Source organism: Antechinus flavipes, chromosome 4 (genome assembly GCF_016432865.1).
Source record: "Antechinus flavipes isolate AdamAnt ecotype Samford, QLD, Australia chromosome 4, AdamAnt_v2, whole genome shotgun sequence".
Taxonomy (NCBI): domain Eukaryota; kingdom Metazoa; phylum Chordata; class Mammalia; order Dasyuromorphia; family Dasyuridae; genus Antechinus; species Antechinus flavipes.
This window is the reverse complement of record NC_067401.1, coordinates 187,629,353-187,648,884: the sequence shown is the minus strand read 5'-3', so window position 1 is coordinate 187,648,884 and position 19,532 is coordinate 187,629,353. Positions and strand designations below refer to the sequence as shown.

Sequence of the window (19,532 nt, the reverse complement as noted above, 5' to 3'; positions counted from 1 at the left end):
AGCTGGAAAAGATTTTAGAGACCTAGTCTTATGTCTTACAGACGAGAAAATAGACTCAGGAAATGAAGTGACTGGGTCATCATTATCCCAGCCCTGACATTTCTGCCCACTCCTTTAACAGACAGACAGCAATTAATTTCTCCTTCCTCCTGGGCAGACATTTAATGGTCTCAATTCAATTGGAAATGATAGGAGACATGAAGAAATTACATGGACAAAGACATTTAAATTAAAGTGCATAAAGATATAGAGATATAAACATGAATTGGGGGAAGGGAGGAAATCATTGCCCCACCCCTGGTACCTGAGTCTGGGGGGACAACTATCAAGATCTACTGGATCATTACCATTTTCCAAATTCAGCCCCTGCTGGTTTGGGGAAGGGAATGTCATGAGTAAAAGAAAAATCTTTTGTAAACTTAGACCCAGAAAAGAGTGAGGGAGAGTAGGGAACAGAACTGGAGATGGGACCAGCCCTCCCCGACAGGAACATAAGGAAATACTGTTGGCTTTCCCCTCCCCCCCCAGCCCTAGTTCCAAATTCAACTTTGACTCTTTCCTTTAAAACAGCAGACACAGACAGTTACATTCTCTCCCCCGTGGGGAACATCCTAGGAGAGAAAAAGCAGCTGCAAGGCAAGGACCCCTTCCAGGGGGTTTCCAATTTTTAGGAGTGTAAATGGGGAGTAAGGATCCAGTTTTCTCTACTTGACAGGTTCAACCACCAGGACTTTGCATTCACGCTTGGCAATCTTGTCCAGAGACAGCATCGCTTTATCTGAAGGCAGGTAGAGGGGACGGCCTACAGGAGAGGCCACTGGAGGCGTGATAGCACGTCGTTCCATCACACTGCCTGACCTAGGATATATAGCAAGTGGTTAGCAGATGACCATAGCCTTGGTCCTAGAACCTCAGATCTAGAACCCCACAGTTCCTTTTCCTGGTTTCATACCTCATGAGATGGCTTCGGGAAGGCTGCTGGTGGGAGAAGGACTGGGATCTGCCCAAGCTACCCTGATGTCTCTCCATGAAATCTCGAACAGCAGGGCTGCTAGGACTGCTCTTTCGTGACAAAGGCCGGGCCTCTGGTGGGGGGTGGGATACACTGGCAGTAAACTGCAACTTCAGCTTCATGTGCTGGCTCAACTACAATAGGAAGACCAGAAGGATTAGTCTCCATACTACAGCCCCCTCCAGTGTTGGAAAAGCCTTGATGTTCCTTCCTACTGGAAAGTTTTTTTTAAGTTCTAATTTCTACCTCTTCCATGCTGTAGCTCTCATCTTTTCATCCACTCTGAAAGCCCCTCTACACCAGTTGTCAGGAAATCCTATTTCTTTCCCCCACCCTCCATTATCCTTAGTTACCTCAAAGAGTCCAGCCCTTAGGGCTTGGAAGGCCACACTGAAAGTAAGCGCAGTACCCTTTCTGGAGAAGCCAAGATTGTTGAGAGGTGTATGACAAACAATAGAGTCCAAGGCAGCCTGCATAGCCCTGCGCTCTTCTTCACATAGCTGCTTTCCTGACGAGAGAAGGAAAAAATAAATTAACAGAATTTCTAAGACCTTTCATTTTTATCTTTGGGTTAGGGCCCCCAAGACCTAAACTGACTTCCTGTCTTAAAAATTCCATTTGACAACAGCATGAATACCTACCAGTTTGTGCAGTCTCTGGGGTCCAGACAAGCCTAACAGCAAGGAAATCCTGTAAATTGTTAAGTAGTGTGTAGGTAACAATAAAACGCTCATGTACTCTCACAGGGGATTTACATGAGGCAGTCATTACAAAGCATGGACGGTCCAAGTGGATGCTAGGTAGCCTGAGATAGAGAAAACAGGAAGAGCATAAAGAGAGGTCAGCAGAGACAATTGAACCTACTACCCATGGGGCATCTGAGAAATATAGTGCACTCACCGGTAGTGGGTGTAGATGCTCTGAGTGAATGGTAACTTAGGTGTAGACCACTGAACTATAGCAATCAGAGATACCTCTAGACCCTATAAAAGAGAAACAGAAGGAACAAGTATTCTTTAGAGAACTTTCCCTTTGTTATTTATTCTAAAGAATACTCCATTCCATCATCTTTCCTATCCCAATCTTTTAGTATGCTTACCTCCTGTCCTTTTGGAGGTGGTTGTTCGCCTGCCCTCAGTTGGAACAGGAAGTTATGTTCCTCCAGAGCACTAAGGGGGCATGGGAAGCAGCCAGAAGAACCAGGAAGACGACAGAAGGAGCTCATGGAGACCTCCCCAGACTGGTGACTAAATTAGGAGGGAGAAGATAGGATATGAATTCTCTATAGCAGACCCTTCCGAATCCCTACTCTATTCCTCCCACCAGTTCTTTTCCTCTCAGCCTCACCAGACATTGTCCACCAGCAGCACAGAACCATCAGGCATGACAGGCAGATAACTGGCATTGAAGTTGGGGAGGATGCGGATGTCCCAGATAGAAATTTCCTCTTGTGAGGAACTATTCAGCACTGCAAGAGTTAACTGGATTGTTGAGATTCAAGACACCTGGACCCAACCTTAACACCTGCCCTCACCCTCCCCCTCCCCCCAGGACTCCACCTTAACCCCCACCAACATCCTGAGATCCTATCATTCAGGTCCGAAAATATTTCTCCCTATGGAACACAGGCAGCCAGCCTGCTCACCCTTGAGCACTGTCAGGTGTTTTCCAGCCACAGTAATTTGTCGACATTTCAGAACAGGAGGGGGCAATAAGGTCAGCAGGGTACTCACTGTAAAGTGGAAGAAAGGAAGGATGGATTAATCTAGTAGCTGTTAATCCTATTAGCTTCATCTCCCTCCCCATCACACAGTCCCACATCATTTTCCCAGACCAGGCAATTTTAAATGTATCCCATCCCTCCCAAACCCACTGGCAACCCTCTAACTATTTAAACACCTGTATCCCTTCTCCCTAGCATGGCTCTGAACTCCACACCTTGGGCCTTGAATGCATTTTGCTCCCCTCGGAATGTCTCCCCAGGGGCCCGAGTCTGCAGCATTCTCAGGTAGCCATGATCTCTGACCTCTGCTGTCTCAACCTCCCTTTTCCACACAGTAACTACAATCTGGATGAGGGAGAGACAGACAGATGGACTCCTGGGGAGGAAAGAGTTTCTCGAAAGGGCAATAGCACCCTCCCCATCTCACCTTGGCCTTAAGTGTGCCTGGGGGCAGTTTGTCCAATGAAATGGTTAGTGGAAAGATGACTTCATCTGTGGACACAATTGGCTCTTCCACAGGTAACTGGGGGGTGGGGGTGCGAATTTAGAGGTCAGCAAAGTAGCTTTCCATTTGACCCTTCAGTCCCACCCCCTTTCTGGTGTGCAGCACCCACCATCCAGCCCCCCAATATTCAGCCTCTCTTCAATACTGATTTACCTCGTGGGCACCCGCACCCTTTGCTTCTCACCATGGTTGTTCCCCCGCCTGTGGCAGGGCTCGGGCCATGAGTGAGAAGGGGGCTGCAGTCCGAGAACAGCCCCACACCCCCGGGGGATTGCCCGTCCAGGTCTCCGGAGCCCGGTGCCCCACTTCCAGCGCTGACCGAGGCCAGGGCCGCCAGGGCCGCGGCCAGCTCGCCCCAGCCACCTCCCGGGACTGCCCCGGACCCGACCCCGGCGCCAGCCTCAGTGTTCCCCCGGCAGCGCAGCACCAGCAGAAAACGCACTGTCTCCCCTAGGTAAAGGTGATTCCTCCGTGGCAGCGCCCGATAGCGGCCGGGATCTCCGGCCAGTTCCGCCCTGGGGGGCAGCGGCACCGCAGGGAAATACATCGAGTAATCACATTGGGACTCCATGGGCTGCGGCCGTCCCGGCCCCACCGGGGAACCTGAGACTGCAATGCAGCGGGGGAAAAATCCAGAGCTCGGTCCGACTGGGGCACAGCAAAGGCCAGACCGAGTAAGAGACTGGAGAATGAGGAGCGAGAAGGGAGGACGGGAGCCGACCCCGGCAGAGGGTCAGGCCCGGGAGCAAATACGGAACCAAGGAGGGGCGGGGCCGGAACCCGGCATGGGGGGTGGAGGAACCGGAAGAGGAAACCCGGAAATGATGCAGGGGGCGGGACCGAAATCCGGCTTGAGGGTGAGGGAACCGGAGGGAGGGAAGGGAAAATATACCGGAAATGCCGGGAGAGGCGGGGTGGGGAGGCTATCGTGGTTCTCTTCTCTGGGAAGACTCATGGAAGTCGAGGTTAACCTCTTGTGAGTCTGGGTAGTTCCACCCCGCCCCCCTATCCCCTCAAGTATTCTGGGGACCCGAAAGCTAGCCTGGGAATACTGAATTTGAGACAGGAAGACTCTGAGCTTCACCAATCTCATTTTGGGGGAGTCCAGGTAGTGGGGGGAGTCATTGGAGCTATGCTTTACCTAGTTGTACAGTTCCGGTGTAATTAACTCCCTCTTGTGCTGCCGATCTGTCATGTAATCAGCCTTGACGGTACCCTGAAAGTTTTGGGGATTCGGTGGTCATACAGTTAGATTATAGCAGAGTTCAGTTCTATCGTATTTGGCAGCCTTTCTCATCAAATTCAATGGGGATAAAACTCTTAGTACCTACTTAAAGTTGCTGTGAAACAAACGAAATGCTAAACGCATATCAGCTCTTTCATTTCAGGGCTTTCCATCTTCAAAATTTCAGCATGAATCAGCACTTAAGCATAAGGTAAATTTCTGAGTTTTTTATTTCACCACTTTTAACCTTTTGACCCTTCTAGGGAGTTGAGAGTTGTTACATGGAACTTACCATAAGGCTTGAAAAAGATGCAAGAAGTGATTGATAAGGGGATAGATATTTGGAAGTCTAAGGGGAATGGGGAAGAGTTGGGGCCTTGGAGGCAGTGTGGCCCTGTTTGATACCTGCTCTCAAGGAACTGCAGGATTTACAGCAGCAAATTGTCCTGTTCCTTGTCCTCTTTGGCAACCCAACACTTTTATTATTAAATTCTGTGTCTCCTTTCTAAACTCAGTTGCCCTTGGGGCATGGGTTTATGGCATTAGAAGGGTAGGAGGGTGACCAAGCAGCTTTGGGGAACTGCTTGGCATCTAGCTTGTCTTTATATTGCAATTCTGGAGTAGCAAGGCGCTCACACTCTTCATGGTCTTGGGGGCTCAGCCCCTTTTTCAGTACATAGCCCTGAACCCCTCGGGCCCCAAACTGGAAAGGACGAAGCTGGAGGTTAGCTATTTGACCAGGATCCACAGCTCCTCCCCCCAAAAGGCAGTGAGAAGCCAATGCTGACCTACGGGCTCGAAGTTTGGCTACTGCTGAAGCAAGCCTCACCCTCCCATAACGGTCTGCACGGTTCCATAGGCTGTGATTGAAGTGGACATAGAGAGCCCAGTCTAGGTTATTCCAAGCTCTAGCCCTATTAGCTAATTGTTTATCCATGATTCCACCATGATCTTTGATTCCTTTGTGACCTTTGACACTCTTCATACTAGTTGCCTGGGCATTATGTACAAAGCCTACAACATCATCCAGGCCCCAGCACAGGGCATCTGCCAGAAGCACCAGTGACTCATCAAAGTATTCTGCCACCAAGACCAGGTCAAAGATTGAGTCTAACCAGGCCAGAGCCCATTGGATGAAGGATGAAGATAGTGAATCTGGTATAGAAGCAGGACTGAGGGACATGGAGTGGTCAGTTAATTGGATATGAGATGTAGAATGAGGAAATTTGAAGAGGGAGTTGGGATCAAGTTTTGAGGGCTGGGATATAGAGTTAGATGGCCAAATATGTATATCCGAGGACTGGGTTTTTTTGAAGGGTTTAGGATACCTCTTCAATGCCCTTATTTCCTGGGGGAGAGGAAGGCCAAAATCAAACCAGAGTAAGTTCCGTGCATAGTGGTCCCCACGGCCCCCTGGCCGGTAGAATGCTCGTGGTGAAGCTAGGAAAGCTGCCAAAGATGGTGCTGCACGGAAAGCAGATGATACAGATTTGTAGTAGGAGAAGGCAGAAATTGCCAGTGCTGCAGGATCTCGGACAATGGAGAAGAAGAAACTATCAGGGGGCATAACCCGGAGTACCTGTAAGGCATAAAAAGGGATATGGAAAGAAATAGTGAGTCAGGAAAGAACAAGGTGGGGTGTCATTCTAGCAACTCTCACGTTCACCATTGTTTCACTGCTCAGCAATTGTAAGAACACAACAGCCGCCTAACTGGTCTCCTTTTTCCAATCTCTTCTTCAAGCTCATATGCCACACCTAAATTTACCTAAATCACCCATTTTGAAGCACTCTTCTGTTCAAAAATCCTCAGTGACTTCTCAGTGATTTAATAAAAAAATCTAAACTCCCCACTATTTGACTATTACCTGTTTGTCAATCTTTATGTCCTACTACATGTTTCCTAAATACAAACTGGATTAAATCAGTATGTCCTAAATTTGCCTTGTGATTTTTGAAGCCCAGTGTCTTTGCTGTTGTCATTTATTACTTTAACTACAATATTCTCTCTCTAAACTCTATTAAAATCCTATTTTGTCATTCACAGCACAATGGGTTATAACCCATTAAGTCAAAATAATTTCCTCCTTTGACTTAATAGCACTTTGCAAGCAATATATAACATACTGTCTTGTGCAGAGAGATTTCAGTTAACAAGGAACCTAGGGACAAAGGCTATTTAAACAACATCAATATAGGTACAAAGAGAATAATGGAAAGTTCTAATTTTCGCACTATGTTGGTGGCAGAAAAAGCTAAGAAAGGAGGAGTATCTGTTACATGCCAATCTAGCCAAATTGGATTTCACATACCAGTCCTTTCTTTTTTCTTCCTCATATAATACCTCTCTTCAATTTAAAGATACAACTCTTTTCTTTTAAGGTACAATCATTTTCTTCATGAAGCCTTTCCTGACTGCCTGTGTGCTATTGTCCTCCTCCCAAACTATCTTGTATTTAATTTTTTTGTGTGTAATAATGATAACATCTGACATCTGAGGAGCTAAGTGGTACAGTGGCCTGGAGTCAGCTTCAATTGTAAAGTGAGCTGGAGAAGGAAATGGCAAATTACTACAGTATCTTTGCCAAGAAAACTCCAAATGGAATCATGAAGAGTTGGACATGACTTAAAAAAATGTGTAGAGCTAACATTTATATTATTTCTATGTATCAGGCATTGTGCTTGAGGATTTAAAGTTGTATCATTTGATCCTCACAACAATCTTGAGAGGTAAGTACTGTTAGTTCCTTTTTACAAATGAGGAAGCAAACAAAGGTTAAGTGATGCCCAGATAGTGTCTGAGACACTTAGATCTGGATGCTTCTGATTCTAGGCTGATTATTGCATATAATATTATTTTATATTTATGCCATATATATAGCTTTCCCTTTCAAGATTGTTTTGTTCTTTTTATTTGCATTCCCAAGAGTCCAACATAGTGCCTAGCACATAGTAAGTCCTTAATATATGCAGATTGACTGATTGATAATACCCATAGGTAGCAGTGATCCAGAGAGCTTGTCCTATATTTCTTCACTCATTCAGTAAACCTTTATTAAGGCCTTTGATAGGATGTGATATACAATGCTAAGCACTGTACTATACCTTTTAAGATTCAGTGAGCATATAGATAAGATGTAGTTCCTTGCCCTCAAGGAGTTTCTAATCTAAAGAGACATAACTATATTACAGCCATGCCTTTGTTCTGCACAGACAGTGTTACTGATCTATTTCCTTTCATAAAGTTTGTTACCAAAGACAGAAATAATATGAAGTATCTTCCTTTGCCCTCAAACAAAATCTAGCTAAAGCAGGGGGCACCCAGAGAAAAAGATTCAGAATGCAGAATGGACCAGGCAATTCAGAACATCGATACTATCTCTTTGACCTTTAGATCTCTCTTCAGATCCTGATGAAACCAAGAGCCTTAGAAATAGCAATTTCAGTGCTTCTGATTCTTCTAATTCAGTGCCCCTTCAGCCATCATCCCGGGAAGCAAATGTTGTAGCAATGCAGCCTTGTAACTGTTATTACATGAGTTTCAGCTATAGGTACTGAAGACCAAGGAAACCACTTGCCACTAAAGTCTTTGGTACTGTCAGATAGTTCAACATCAGAAACTGTAATTTTAGCAGTCTAAAATATTCAAGAAGAGGCATTAATATCTACTTTGTCACTGTGTCCTAAAGACTATGGGATTTTTCCATTTGACTTGCAGCTAAAAATCTTCCATATTTGTTATTCCCTGATTAGAATATGAGCTCCTTGAGGTAGAAACTGCCCAGTGCTATGTATATACTTAAATATTTAATAAGTGCTTAATTCATTCTATCACCACTACTTTTTCAACTATTTGCCCTCTCTATTCAGTTTTAGTGATATATTTAGTCATTTCAACATATATGTCACTTGAGCCCTCTTTCCTACCCTAATCTCTAACTCTGGGTTACAACCTTCTTTTCTCCTACTTCCAAGCAACTGAATGCTAAGAGGAGAATCCACAAATTGATGGAATCCATTGCAAGTTTATATTAATATCAATGGACTTCCATGGTTAGACAATATTCAGTATAACAGCTCTTCCAAACTTTAAACCTTTCTTTTTCCTCTCATCTAAAGCAAATGTCTTCCTATTTTATTGAACTGATGAAGGTCCTTCAACTTCCTTCTTTCTCTTCCCTCTTGTTTCATCTATTTTCTAATACTTTTACCTACTGAAAAAAAAAAAGTAAACTGACATTCAAGGCTCTGTACAATCTGGCTTCACCTACCTTTTCACATCTTTTTTTTTTCCATATTCAGTTCTCTAGAATTCTCTATAAGTTTTGCAAATATCTTATGTTATCTCACAGATTTCTCCCATGTTTTTCTTGAAGTTTCCTACCTCAAATTTTATCTCCTTCATGAAAAAGGATGCCTTGAAAAACTGAAAGAGAACATGTTCTCACCATGCTAAGTGAGAAGTATGTGTCTATTATTATTTGTAATTTCATATATTACATTCTGCTCTGCATTCTGTATTTTTTTCACTCCCCTGTCCCTGGGCGCATCAGATTGCTGCTTGAGGGGCAGAAACATTAGATTGTGTCTATTTTGTATCCCCAAAGTCTAACATTATTCCATGGATGTTTGGTGAATTGTATTGATGATGATGGCATAATTCAACTGATCTTCCATCAAATATAATTTTTATTACATCAGAAGATGAATATAAAGCATTCTGTGAATCTTAAAAGTTCTTTATAAATGTCAGTTGTTACCTTCATCATCATTATCACATCTTTCTCTGATCATGGGTTCACACTTGATCAGTAGATCAAATTCATAACTTGTTCTGACATTCAGGCTCTTTTAATTCTCTTTCTCACTCTGAATACATGATAGAAATAGCTGAGAGGAAAACAGATCAGGAAGCGATATATAATTTGGAGGCCTAGGCCAAAGGGAAAAGGAGGATATAGGGGAGCCAATGGTGGGAGTATGGGAAAGGGAAAGAGACCTTAGAGCAGGGGTCCTCAAACTACGGCCCGCGGGCTAGATGCGGCAGCTAAGGATGATTATCCCCCTCACCCAGGGCTATAAAGTTTATTTAAAGGCCCACAAAACAAAGTTTTTGTTTTTACTATAGTCTGTCCCGCCAACAGTCTGAAGGACAGTGATCTGGCCCCCTATTTAAAAAGTTTGACCCCTGCCTTAGAGAATCTGGAGGGAAGAGACAAGGGATGAGAAAACCTCAAGAAGGTAAAAGTACATATGAAATTCCTAGAGGGAGAACCAGGTGAAGGTAGAATATCAGAATATGATTTGGAGCAACTAATATGGAAGGAAAGAAGCAACAAGTAAAGAGACAACCCTACTTTTGCCTCCATTGTCATTTCTCCCTACTACCAATCTTACCTCTGGTAGGTTGAACCTCATGTGGTGACAAAGGATGTGGAAAGTAGGCTGGGGTCCCCCACCATGGGGGAGGTAACCTTTGACTGAAGTAGCCTGGAAGAACTTTGGGTATCCAAACTGGTATCGGACAGGGAGAGCAAAGCGTAGGCTGTGTCGATCCCCATACTGATGGAGAAGGCTTAGTACAGAACTGCTTCCAGATTTATGAGTCTTCAGGAATACAAGCTGCTTCTGAGGATTACAGGAGGAGGCCAAAGAACCAGAGGTAGAGGCCCACAGTTGTTGAAAATATAGCCCAGGAGGCCTAGAAAAAAGAGGGGAGAAAGAAAAAGATATGCAAATATTGGGTATACCATATTTGGTTTGATTTTATTTAGAGATCCTTTAGGGTAATCCTCCTTATACTATAGTCTTTTCCTTTATCCAGAGTCCTCAGAAACTGGAAAAGTGATATTGGGGTCAGGAGCCAGTAAAAAAGGGGCATTGGGATTTGGGAATAGGGAGAACTCACCTCCTCTGGAAAGGCCATTGCCAAATCTGGAGTGCTAATCCAATGGTCATGAAGACTATTAAAGCAACCCAGAGACTCTTGGACCCCCAGAGCCAGAGACGCATCATCCTGTTGGGATAACAGAAGAGTTAATTAAGAACACAGAGAAATTGGTAGTTAGAAAAAGGCATACAGAATCTGAGCTGTTTCCAGATGTGTAATTGTCTTTCCCCATTCCTTTTTAACTTTGGCTGTGGATGTTTCCTGAGTTGGCAGATTTTTTTACAACCTCAGCGTCTGTGAATGGGGGTGCAGATTGGGGAAAAAGTGCTAAGACTGTAGTCAATGCCTGAGCAACTTCCCATTCTTCATCCTTTGATCTACATTACCACCTTGTCTTCAGATTCTCTATTCAACTTACACTAACCCTTTTCTGTTATTGATGCTCTTCTAAAGGTGATAGTGGAGGCATAGGGTCCCTTGTTAACTCCCGTCATCCAGAGTCTTCCATATGAGGGAAAATTGATTGTCTCCCAACCTTATCTTTCTGATTCTGCCTTCATCCCTAATCTTTCTACTTCTATTTCTACTTCCTGACTGCTCTCTCAACAATGTCTGGAGGGATTTTAGAGAATGGTAAAAAGAGGGTAACAAGAAAATTGATGAAATAAGGCAGAGCAAGGTCAGTTCTGTTAACAGGCAATGAGAGATTATTCCAGTCACAGAACCATTGAATCTTAGATTTGTAAAGGACTTCTAATGTTATCCAGCCTAATTCCTACCTGAAGCAGAGATACTGCAACATCCTGGCCAAGTGTTCTTGCAATCTGTACATCACAAGCAATAATAGAAAATTCTACTTACTACTTTATAGGTAGCCCACTCCATAGCTTTGATATAGTTAGGAAATTCTTTACAGTAAACTTAAAAAACAAACAAACAAACAAAAAAAACTTTGAAACTACTTTTTGAGGTTTTTTGTGAACAAGTTGAAGCTCTCATCCTGACTTTGGTATTCCAAATCTTGAAAAAGCAATCTCACTGAGTTTGCTCAATTTCTTTAACGAGAAAGGGAGTACTTGAGAGGGGGAGATAATGGAAGAGAAAGAGTGAGGATAGGGAAGAGGCTGTGCCGGCTCTGATAGAATGAGATGCGCGAGAGTGATTTGTTGGTAAAAATAGAGGAAGGGGGCTTTCTGATATGGTCTAAAATTCAGGTATCACTTTCTCTCTACAATCCTGAAGCAGAGAACAGTCATCCCAGTTCTAAACAATCCTCAATGCTGCAGCACCCTACCCTTAGAAATGAAAGACTGGAGGAAAAATTGCTGTTTTCTTGAGGTTCCAAATCCCTGACCACAGATGGAATCAAAGAAATAAAAAGACAAAAAGGATGAAATTTTCTAAAGGATCAGTCACCGAATGAGGCATTGAGAGAAAAGACAAAAGTTCCCTTTATCTCCAAATTAACAAGAGAATGGGGAGGGAGGCTTAGCCTCAGGCTCCCACTTGTACATATAATCATATCCTCCAATATGGTGATATGCTCTGACAGCCTTCTGCCTAAATCATTTCTGGGGTAGATGCCATTTCTACTACCACATGATATACCAGCCTTTCTTTTCTCTGCCCATTCCTAATTTATAGAGCTCACCTTAATATTAGACTCTCAAGTTTCTTCCGTTCCCCTATTTCAGCGTCCCAACGCCTACGCCCATCTCTTTCCAATCATGTCAACTACAGCTGTGTTAGCCCAAATAACTTCCAGCTTATCCCCCCTGTCGACACTAGCTCTCTGTACTCAAATTCGTCCCCTCTGGGAAATCTGCCCCCTCCCCCAAAGCACATCCCCCTTGACCCCCTCTCTCCCACCCCCAATCATTTTTTGCCTCTTGCCTTACACTTTCACTTACAAAATGGTTCTAGGGGTGTGGAGTGGGTAGCTAAGCCCCTCTTCACTTCTCACCCCAGCCACAGCTTGCTTCCTTGGAACTCAATTTTTTCTTCAGAACTTTCTCCCTGTTCAGCTCCGCCCCAGATCCTTTTTTTCCCTCCCTCTCCCTTTGTCCAGACTTCATCTCAGCGGCTTCATTGGTATCTTCCTTTTTCTACATCTCTCCCAGTTGCTTGCCTCCTTTTTGCATCTTTCTTTGCTTTTCTCCAAGTCTCAGCTTTTATGTCTCCCTCTTCAGTTTTAGAAATATAAAGGGAAAACATAACAGATAAAACTTAATCCTTAATAGAGAGCAGCAGAAACAAAGGTCAGAGACTGAATCTAGTTGAAAAATTGACAAGCATGTTGAGAGGCGTAGAAAAACAGGCAGAGCCAGACACTATAAAGAGAGAACCTAGATCTTACACTCTAAAAGTCCCTGCTGTGGGAGCAAAATCAGGGATAACTGAGAACTGGATGCAGAGAGCAAGCAATAGACACACATTGTGTCTATACACAATGTCCAATTAACCATTTATTTGCAGAATTAAAAAAGGAGATGGGGATATGGATATAAGAAAACAAATAATTACAGTAATAGACTTTCAATTTTTGTTTTTTTAATAAGAAACTGAGACTGAAAAAAGTCAACCCAGAAACTTAGACATTTTGCCCTCTTACCTCCTTCCTACAATCAAACTTCTTATACCCCATTTTCTCTCTTCTCCCTGATTCCTCGGATCTACTTCAACAACTCTATCCCCCCAAAAAATTAATCCTCCTAGCCCCAGACTGGAGAATCCTAAAGAATTTCCCTCAAATACCTTCAACCCCTATCAAATGGAAAAATAACTATTTTTTAACTTCCACCCTCTTGTCCAATTGGATTTGGAACTCCAGCCACTTACTCTATGCTCTCGTAGCTGTCCCCACTCTACCCAGACTCAGTTGTTCCCTTTAGCTTTTTTAGTTGCTGAGGAACATCCCATCCTTCCTATCTCTATTGCTGAGGCCCAAGCAGGATCAGGACTAGGAATAGGAAAAGTAGGTGGGTAGGAAGATTCCCAGAGACCACCTTACTCCTGGCACTATTATAGTTGTAGTGACTACTACCACCACCTCCTTTAACCACAGTAGTATTGCTTCTAGGAGGTCTGACTGGTAGGACCACAGCTACTGCTCCTACACCTGCATAGTGCTGCCTTTCCCCAGAACCATTAGCATCCTCATGCTCACAAGAATTAGAATGTCAAAGATGGAAAAGTCCATGTAGGTCAAACTGGCATATAAACTGTCCCCCAAATCCAACATACCATGTCTTGTCTTTATGCCTTCACATAAGCTGGCCTCCACACCTAGAATATATTTTTTCCCTCACATTTGTCTTTCAAAATCCATATCTATCTGCAAGGCTTGGCTCAAGTGCTATGTCCTCCATGAAACCTTTGATTTCCCCAATTTTTGTTATTTTCGCTACTAAAATTTTTCTAGAGCACTTTATGAGCTCTCCTTTACCATCCCATCCCAACCACCACTCCCTTCTTTGTATTTACTTATCTCTATACATTTTGTATTACTAGTTGATTATTCCTCTATTCCTTGAGGATAGACTGCTTCATTTTTGTCAGTTTGTCCAGTGCCTAGTATAATGCATATAGTAAACTGTTCATAAATATTTATTGAATTTAATGTGTACAGTCCCCAGTTATAAAAGGATTCAATCCTCCCTCCCCCATTTTATAGAAGAAATTCAGGGAAAGGAAGTGAACTTAGTTCAATGTCACACAGAGTTGTAAATCAGGACTTCTGCCTGCTTTTAAAACTAGTTCTTGACTACACTCCATATACCTCCATATATATTATATACTCCATAAACACAGAAACCATGTCAAAAGGACATACAGAAAGATAGGGAGATGCCAGGGGATGGGAGTGATCAAGAAAAGGATAGGAAATACTTATGGATCTTTGGGGAATTGGTTTACTTTGGCCATCAGATTGAATCAGTTAGGAATTAAAGTTTGGGAGTTTTGGTTAAGATCAACAGAAGGAGCTATAGGCCATAAAGGAGTCAGGAATGAAGTGAGAAGGCCCAAGTCCCTGAAAGGTTAGGGTCAATGTCAAGTCAGGGGTCAAAAGTCAAGGTCAGATTGGGGGCAATCCTCACCTGCATCTTGAAGGTCCAGGTCATGCCCAAGTGCTGCTGCTCTCATTCGAGCTGGTGGCTGCCCCAGCTGCAGTCTTTGCCGCCTTGTGGAGAGATTAAACCCTGAGATGTTCACTTCTAACTTGAGAATTTTTTATCTGCTCAGCCAAGTAGGAAACTACTACAGATGGCAAGTATCTGAGGCCATGAACCATCAGAAAGCAAGGTTTTCATTGTCTGTGTTCTCTCTGTCCTACCAATCATCACTTTCTAACCACTAAACATCTCTACCCTGGTCCCTACAATCATTCCATAATCATCCTCATTTGGATCTTTCTCTTTGTATAATGCATACATTATACCCTATTTCTTGAGAGAATTTTACTGTAAATCCTGCTCCTGTCCAGCAGGGTTTTGTCTCCTCTGTAACATCAATTGACATCTGTGTAGATACACCAGATATGGGGTTTCTGCACAGGAATACCCCTGACTCTGTGTGGTGTAGCTGCTCTCGGAGCTCCCATTGCAGCCCATAGATCTTTATATTCATCTTTTCACAACTGTTCATATTATCCTCATCTATCTGCATCTTCCTACCTTCTGTTAGAATTTCTCTCACCAGCCCAGGGCAAGTTAATTCCTGCAGCTATGGTGAGCCACTCCTTCTCAGGAAGAAATGTCCACAGTTGACTGACCTCAACCTGGGGGGAAGGAGCTGTCTGAGAACATCCAGGGGCTGGATGAGGACCCCCACATCCTTGAAAGACCTGAGTGGTACAGTAAAGAAAAAATTTTAGAAGTTTTTGTTCCTTCCAGTAATAATGGCAACACTCCCACTTTCCAAGACACCATCCTCTGATATCTGGGCTGAAACCCCCATGTTGTTTTCCTGAAGAAACATCAAACCCTCTGAGATTTTCACTCCAATGGACTCAGATGCTATCTCAAAGGAGAAGGGCCTTGGAGCCTCTCTGCCAAGAGCAAGAGTATGTCTGGTAGGAAGAGAGAATAGTAGACTTCCTTTCATCCAAGATTCTTTTCACTGAAGCTCTTTTCCAGGCCTTAATGTGAGGATATTTGCCTTTTAAACTTCCTGGTTAGCTTTTCTCAGCATCCTATCCCTCATTTATGTTTTTTTTTTTTTTTTTTTTTTTTAAACCCACTTCGCAGCCCTCCCTTGGCCCCTCTCACCCAAGTAGCTCCCCCAGTCTGGATCCAGCCCCCCTCCACTGAGACAGCCTCAAGCCACATTGAGGCAGAAACCCTGATAAGGCCTAAAGGAAGGAGCCCCTTGGCATAGGGAAAAGCTAGTCAGACGAATTATAGTCTGGACACAGCTCTCAGACATTGACACCTGGGGATAAAGAACACCATTACCATCATCATCAACAACAAATACTTATTAGATAATTACAGTTTGAAAGATACTGTGTTAGGCACAAAAGAAAATAATGGAAGGATAAAACATACTTTATGATCTCAAAGAGTATACAATTTAATTGAAGAAAAGTATTAAAAGATAAATGATGATACTTGAAAGCTCTGTACTTTTTTTTTTGTCAGCATAGAAAATTCCCAGGATTATGATTTAGTAGATTATTTTAGGAAGTTGCTTAAGACACACTTTCCTCAGTGTGACTTTCTCAGAACCACAATTAGTATCAGAGGGAGGATTTTAACCTAGGTCTTATTCATTCTAAACTCTGCATGCTATCCATTATGTCTGTTGCTTTCATGAACATCTGATGTATGATGAATATTATGGGAGGAATAGGAGATCCAGAAATATAAGATATTGAGGGTTAGACAGTCAGAGAAGACTTCATAGAAATGATGACCTTAAGGGTGAAACTCAAATAAGTGGAAAGGAAAGGAAAGATATTTCAAGTGGAATGGTAAGAGGAAGGTCACAAAGGGAGGAATGATTTTTGGTGTACTGAACTTGGGATAGTATCCCCTTGGTTTAGCTGGAGGACAGGATTCAATGACATATGAGATATAAAATATGGTTGAAGTCTCAGGTTCAAATGCTAGGCTATGGAAAATTATCTTTTATAAAGTTTGAAAACAGGTAACAAGAATTAGAGGCAGGGATGTGTTGGAAATAATTCAAAGGAACCTGCAAAAGTTGACTGCTGAATTTTCAGTATGAGCATTTGAATTTTGACATTTGGCAAATACTATAAATCAGGGCTTGACTTAGTTTTGTCGATTGTCTAGATTTAAGAAAGTGATGGAGAAAATGTAAATAATGCATATTAAGCTTAAAAATATATCGGGAGGAATTTTTTAAACCAGAAATCTTATTGTTAAACATTTACTAACATACCTCAAATCAGAAATCACAGGAATTAATCTCCCCAAACTCCCAATAGTCATAATCTGACTAATATTATTAATCCCATCCTATAAAAACACCCTATTAGCTGAAACAATGTTAAACAGCAGAAATTTCCAGATACACTAGTAGAAATATACAAAAAGCTAACTTTTGTCACGATGAATTTCACCATTCCATGATAGGATTCTGTTATAATACATTAGTGGTGTGACATTACTATGAATTGTAAATAAGAAACAATGCCTATATAACCTCCAGAGATCTGCAAAGGAAATCAAAGGCATAGCATGATCAGAGGGTGGTAATTGGGATTTGTCTTTTTATTTATTCTCTTCATAGGGCAAAAATTTACCATAGGATGGAGAGGGAATCTAGTCCTTTTACTATAACCAGGGAGTAACACAGTTAAGTAACACAGGTCTCCTTAAATTCAAACTCTCTACTGGAATCTTTCTCTGGCTCCCATCTCTTTCCCTGGGGCCTTTCCCTAATATTTTTACCAACCTTAAGTGTTGAGCTGATCACATCTCTTCTGATTGCCAGTCCCTGGATGAAGGTGTGAACAGCCAGAGAGCTCGAGTTATCTAGTCAAGAAAGGGATATGGGAGAAGTAGAAACAACAGGGCAGTGGATATCAGTTATTTTCTGGGGATGGGAAGGAAATTTAGGAAAGGGCATCTTTAAGATCTAAGGGATCTTAAGTCTGGATTTCTATAAGGATCTATGGAAAGCCAAGGCTGGTAAGGTTCCTCCACAGATAAGAGTATCAAAAAAATCAAAAGGCTACTGTCAGAGATAATCTGAGGTATATTCCTGGGGGAATTTCTATCTAGCTGGTATGAAGGAATCAGAGTTTTGGGGAAATTAGGTGAAATTAAATCTCACATAAAGGGAGAATCAGAGATTTGAAGAATACAGAAGTATGATGATTTATAGGATTAGAATGTGACAGCCCCTTACCTGTAGGTGGAGATGTCGAGGTCCAAAAGGTTGTAGCTGGCATTTGGGTATGCAGACAGGTGAGCAAGGCAAAAAGCAGGTAATCAAGAGTGCAACTATATACTGTGGATATATAGCAGGGGAAATGCCTTTTCCTACAACTGAGACCAGAATTCAGACAAGGCATCATCTAAAACTGTGCTTATTCCCCAGTAGTGGTCATATGGCTGTGAAAAGAGTTCACTGAACACTGGTGTATGCTGGACAAACAAGCGGCCACAAGATTGAGAGAACAATTGAGAGAGGAAGTGCTCAGATGCAGAGAGTGACTCTTGGAAAAACTCTGTAATAGATATAAGGATGGTGGGGAGTGGGGTGAGGCATGGGAGGAGGAGAGTGTGACCAAAAGACAAGAGACAGGTAGACAAAGAGGAGAGGACAGCAAAGAACAAACATAATAAAAGGGGGAAAAAAACCAAAACAATTTGGATCAAATCAAGTGTCAAGATTAGGGGAAGAAGAACTAGTTATCTTGAGAGGGGAGGGGATGTTGGAAAAAGATTCATGGATCCTGAGCACAAAAAAGACATTAAAAAATCTAAGTTTTTGGACACCAGGGATTTCACCACTGAATTTAGCTGGGCAGCTAAAGTATATACAGGGAAGGATGCACTTCCCTCTACCAGAAAGGCGTCTTATGAGACAGTTTCTGTTCTGTTTCACTGGAGCAGCGGCATGTATTCTTGGGGGCAGACCTGGGGATGCTCACCTGAGAAACAGTGATATGTCAGGAAATGTTAAGAAAATTTCCCTCATGTCTCTTCCAGTTTGCCATTGTTCTCGCTTAACTGTGATCTCCCTTCCCTAGCATTCCCCAATTCACTAATCAATGGCCATCTATGGCTTCTGCTCGAAAGGAAGTCCATATGGACAATGAAATCCTCCAACTGTTGCTCAACACATTCTGAGAGTCGGAAAGGTCTTACAGGATGGGGGGGGGGGGAGGGGGGAAGGGGAGTTGTAAGGGAATGCGATTATGTGGAAACAGAAGGGTATTATTATAAATCGGTGGCATAGGACTGGATTAAGTGAGAAACTACTATGTGACTAAAAGGAAAAGAGTGTGGAGAAAAGGAGGGTTCTGTTGTCAGTCTCAGAAAAAGGATGCTCATGAAGAAAGGAAGGTTCTGTAGAACGGGGAAAGAGGCTTTCGGAGGGGGAGTTCAATTATCATAGAACCAGTTATCATAGATATGGGCAGAAGGGGTCTTCAAGGAAAGTGGGGTTACTATGAAGTAATTTAAAAAGGACTTATTACGGGATGGGGAGTGGTCTTATTAAGGATGGGACAGGGGACTCAGTTTCCCAGTCTTCGTGTTCTCCCCTTACCATACATCAGTGTGGGAGGCAGTAAATTCAGGTGTAACCCTGGGCCCTAGCACTTGCCAGGTCTCAGCGCAGCTCCAAGTGGCCGTGGCTTCAGGTTCCCGGCCTTGGCCTCGGGTCCCCCGCCCCGCCCCGAGGCACAGGGACAGCAGCAAGTGTAGAAGGGACCTCAAAGAGATCATGACTGAGACTGCTTCAGGGAACAAGAGTGAGTCCGAAGAATGAGGGAAGAACCACCTGAAGGTACACAGCCAGCTCAGGTTGTGGGATTACTTCACTGGCCAGAGAAAGAACTAGCCTGGAAAACACAATTGCCCAGCACTGCTGCGGCATCAGGCGGCACCGATGGAGACAATGGAAGACTGGAGCTGGCTAGGAGGCAAGGTCAAGGGGCATATCCACCCAATGAGAGTATGATATTATCTTGGGGGCGGGG

The 19,532-nt window shown here is 43.1% G+C and overlaps 2 protein-coding genes across 7 annotated transcripts; both read right to left on the bottom strand.

Moving 5' to 3' along the window:
• Nucleotides 1-136: 136 nt before the first annotated feature.
• On the bottom strand, nt 137-4,039 carry TRAPPC14 (trafficking protein particle complex subunit 14). 6 transcript variants are annotated; one of them, XM_051996035.1, is made up of 11 exons: nt 3,425-4,031; nt 3,163-3,258; nt 2,951-3,080; nt 2,658-2,744; nt 2,360-2,480; nt 2,112-2,259; nt 1,913-1,995; nt 1,654-1,817; nt 1,366-1,520; nt 953-1,146; nt 137-858 (listed from the first exon to the last, which is right to left on the bottom strand). In XM_051996035.1, exons 1-11 carry the CDS (start codon nt 3,809-3,811, stop codon nt 705-707), a joined length of 1,719 nt encoding a protein of 572 aa, XP_051851995.1. In that variant the 5' UTR covers nt 3,812-4,031; the 3' UTR covers nt 137-704. The 6 variants fall into 6 exon arrangements, with proteins under 6 accessions (XP_051851995.1, XP_051851998.1, XP_051852000.1 ...); XM_051996036.1 differs by lacking the exon at nt 137-858 and having other exon boundaries at nt 967-1,146; nt 1,422-1,520; nt 3,425-4,039; XM_051996038.1 differs by lacking the exons at nt 2,951-3,080; nt 3,163-3,258 and having other exon boundaries at nt 2,360-2,470; nt 3,425-3,549.
• Nucleotides 4,040-4,672: 633 nt separating this feature from the next.
• GAL3ST4 (galactose-3-O-sulfotransferase 4) lies at nt 4,673-18,351 on the bottom strand. The gene is made up of 7 exons (XM_051996042.1): nt 17,732-18,351; nt 17,276-17,355; nt 14,452-14,534; nt 12,265-12,537; nt 10,373-10,480; nt 9,862-10,165; nt 4,673-6,044 (listed from the first exon to the last, which is right to left on the bottom strand). The coding sequence occupies exons 5-7, from the start codon at nt 10,477-10,479 to the stop codon at nt 4,977-4,979; spliced, it is 1,479 nt and encodes a 492-aa protein (XP_051852002.1). The 5' UTR covers nt 10,480; nt 12,265-12,537; nt 14,452-14,534; nt 17,276-17,355; nt 17,732-18,351; the 3' UTR covers nt 4,673-4,976.
• Nucleotides 18,352-19,532: the final 1,181 nt, after the last annotated feature.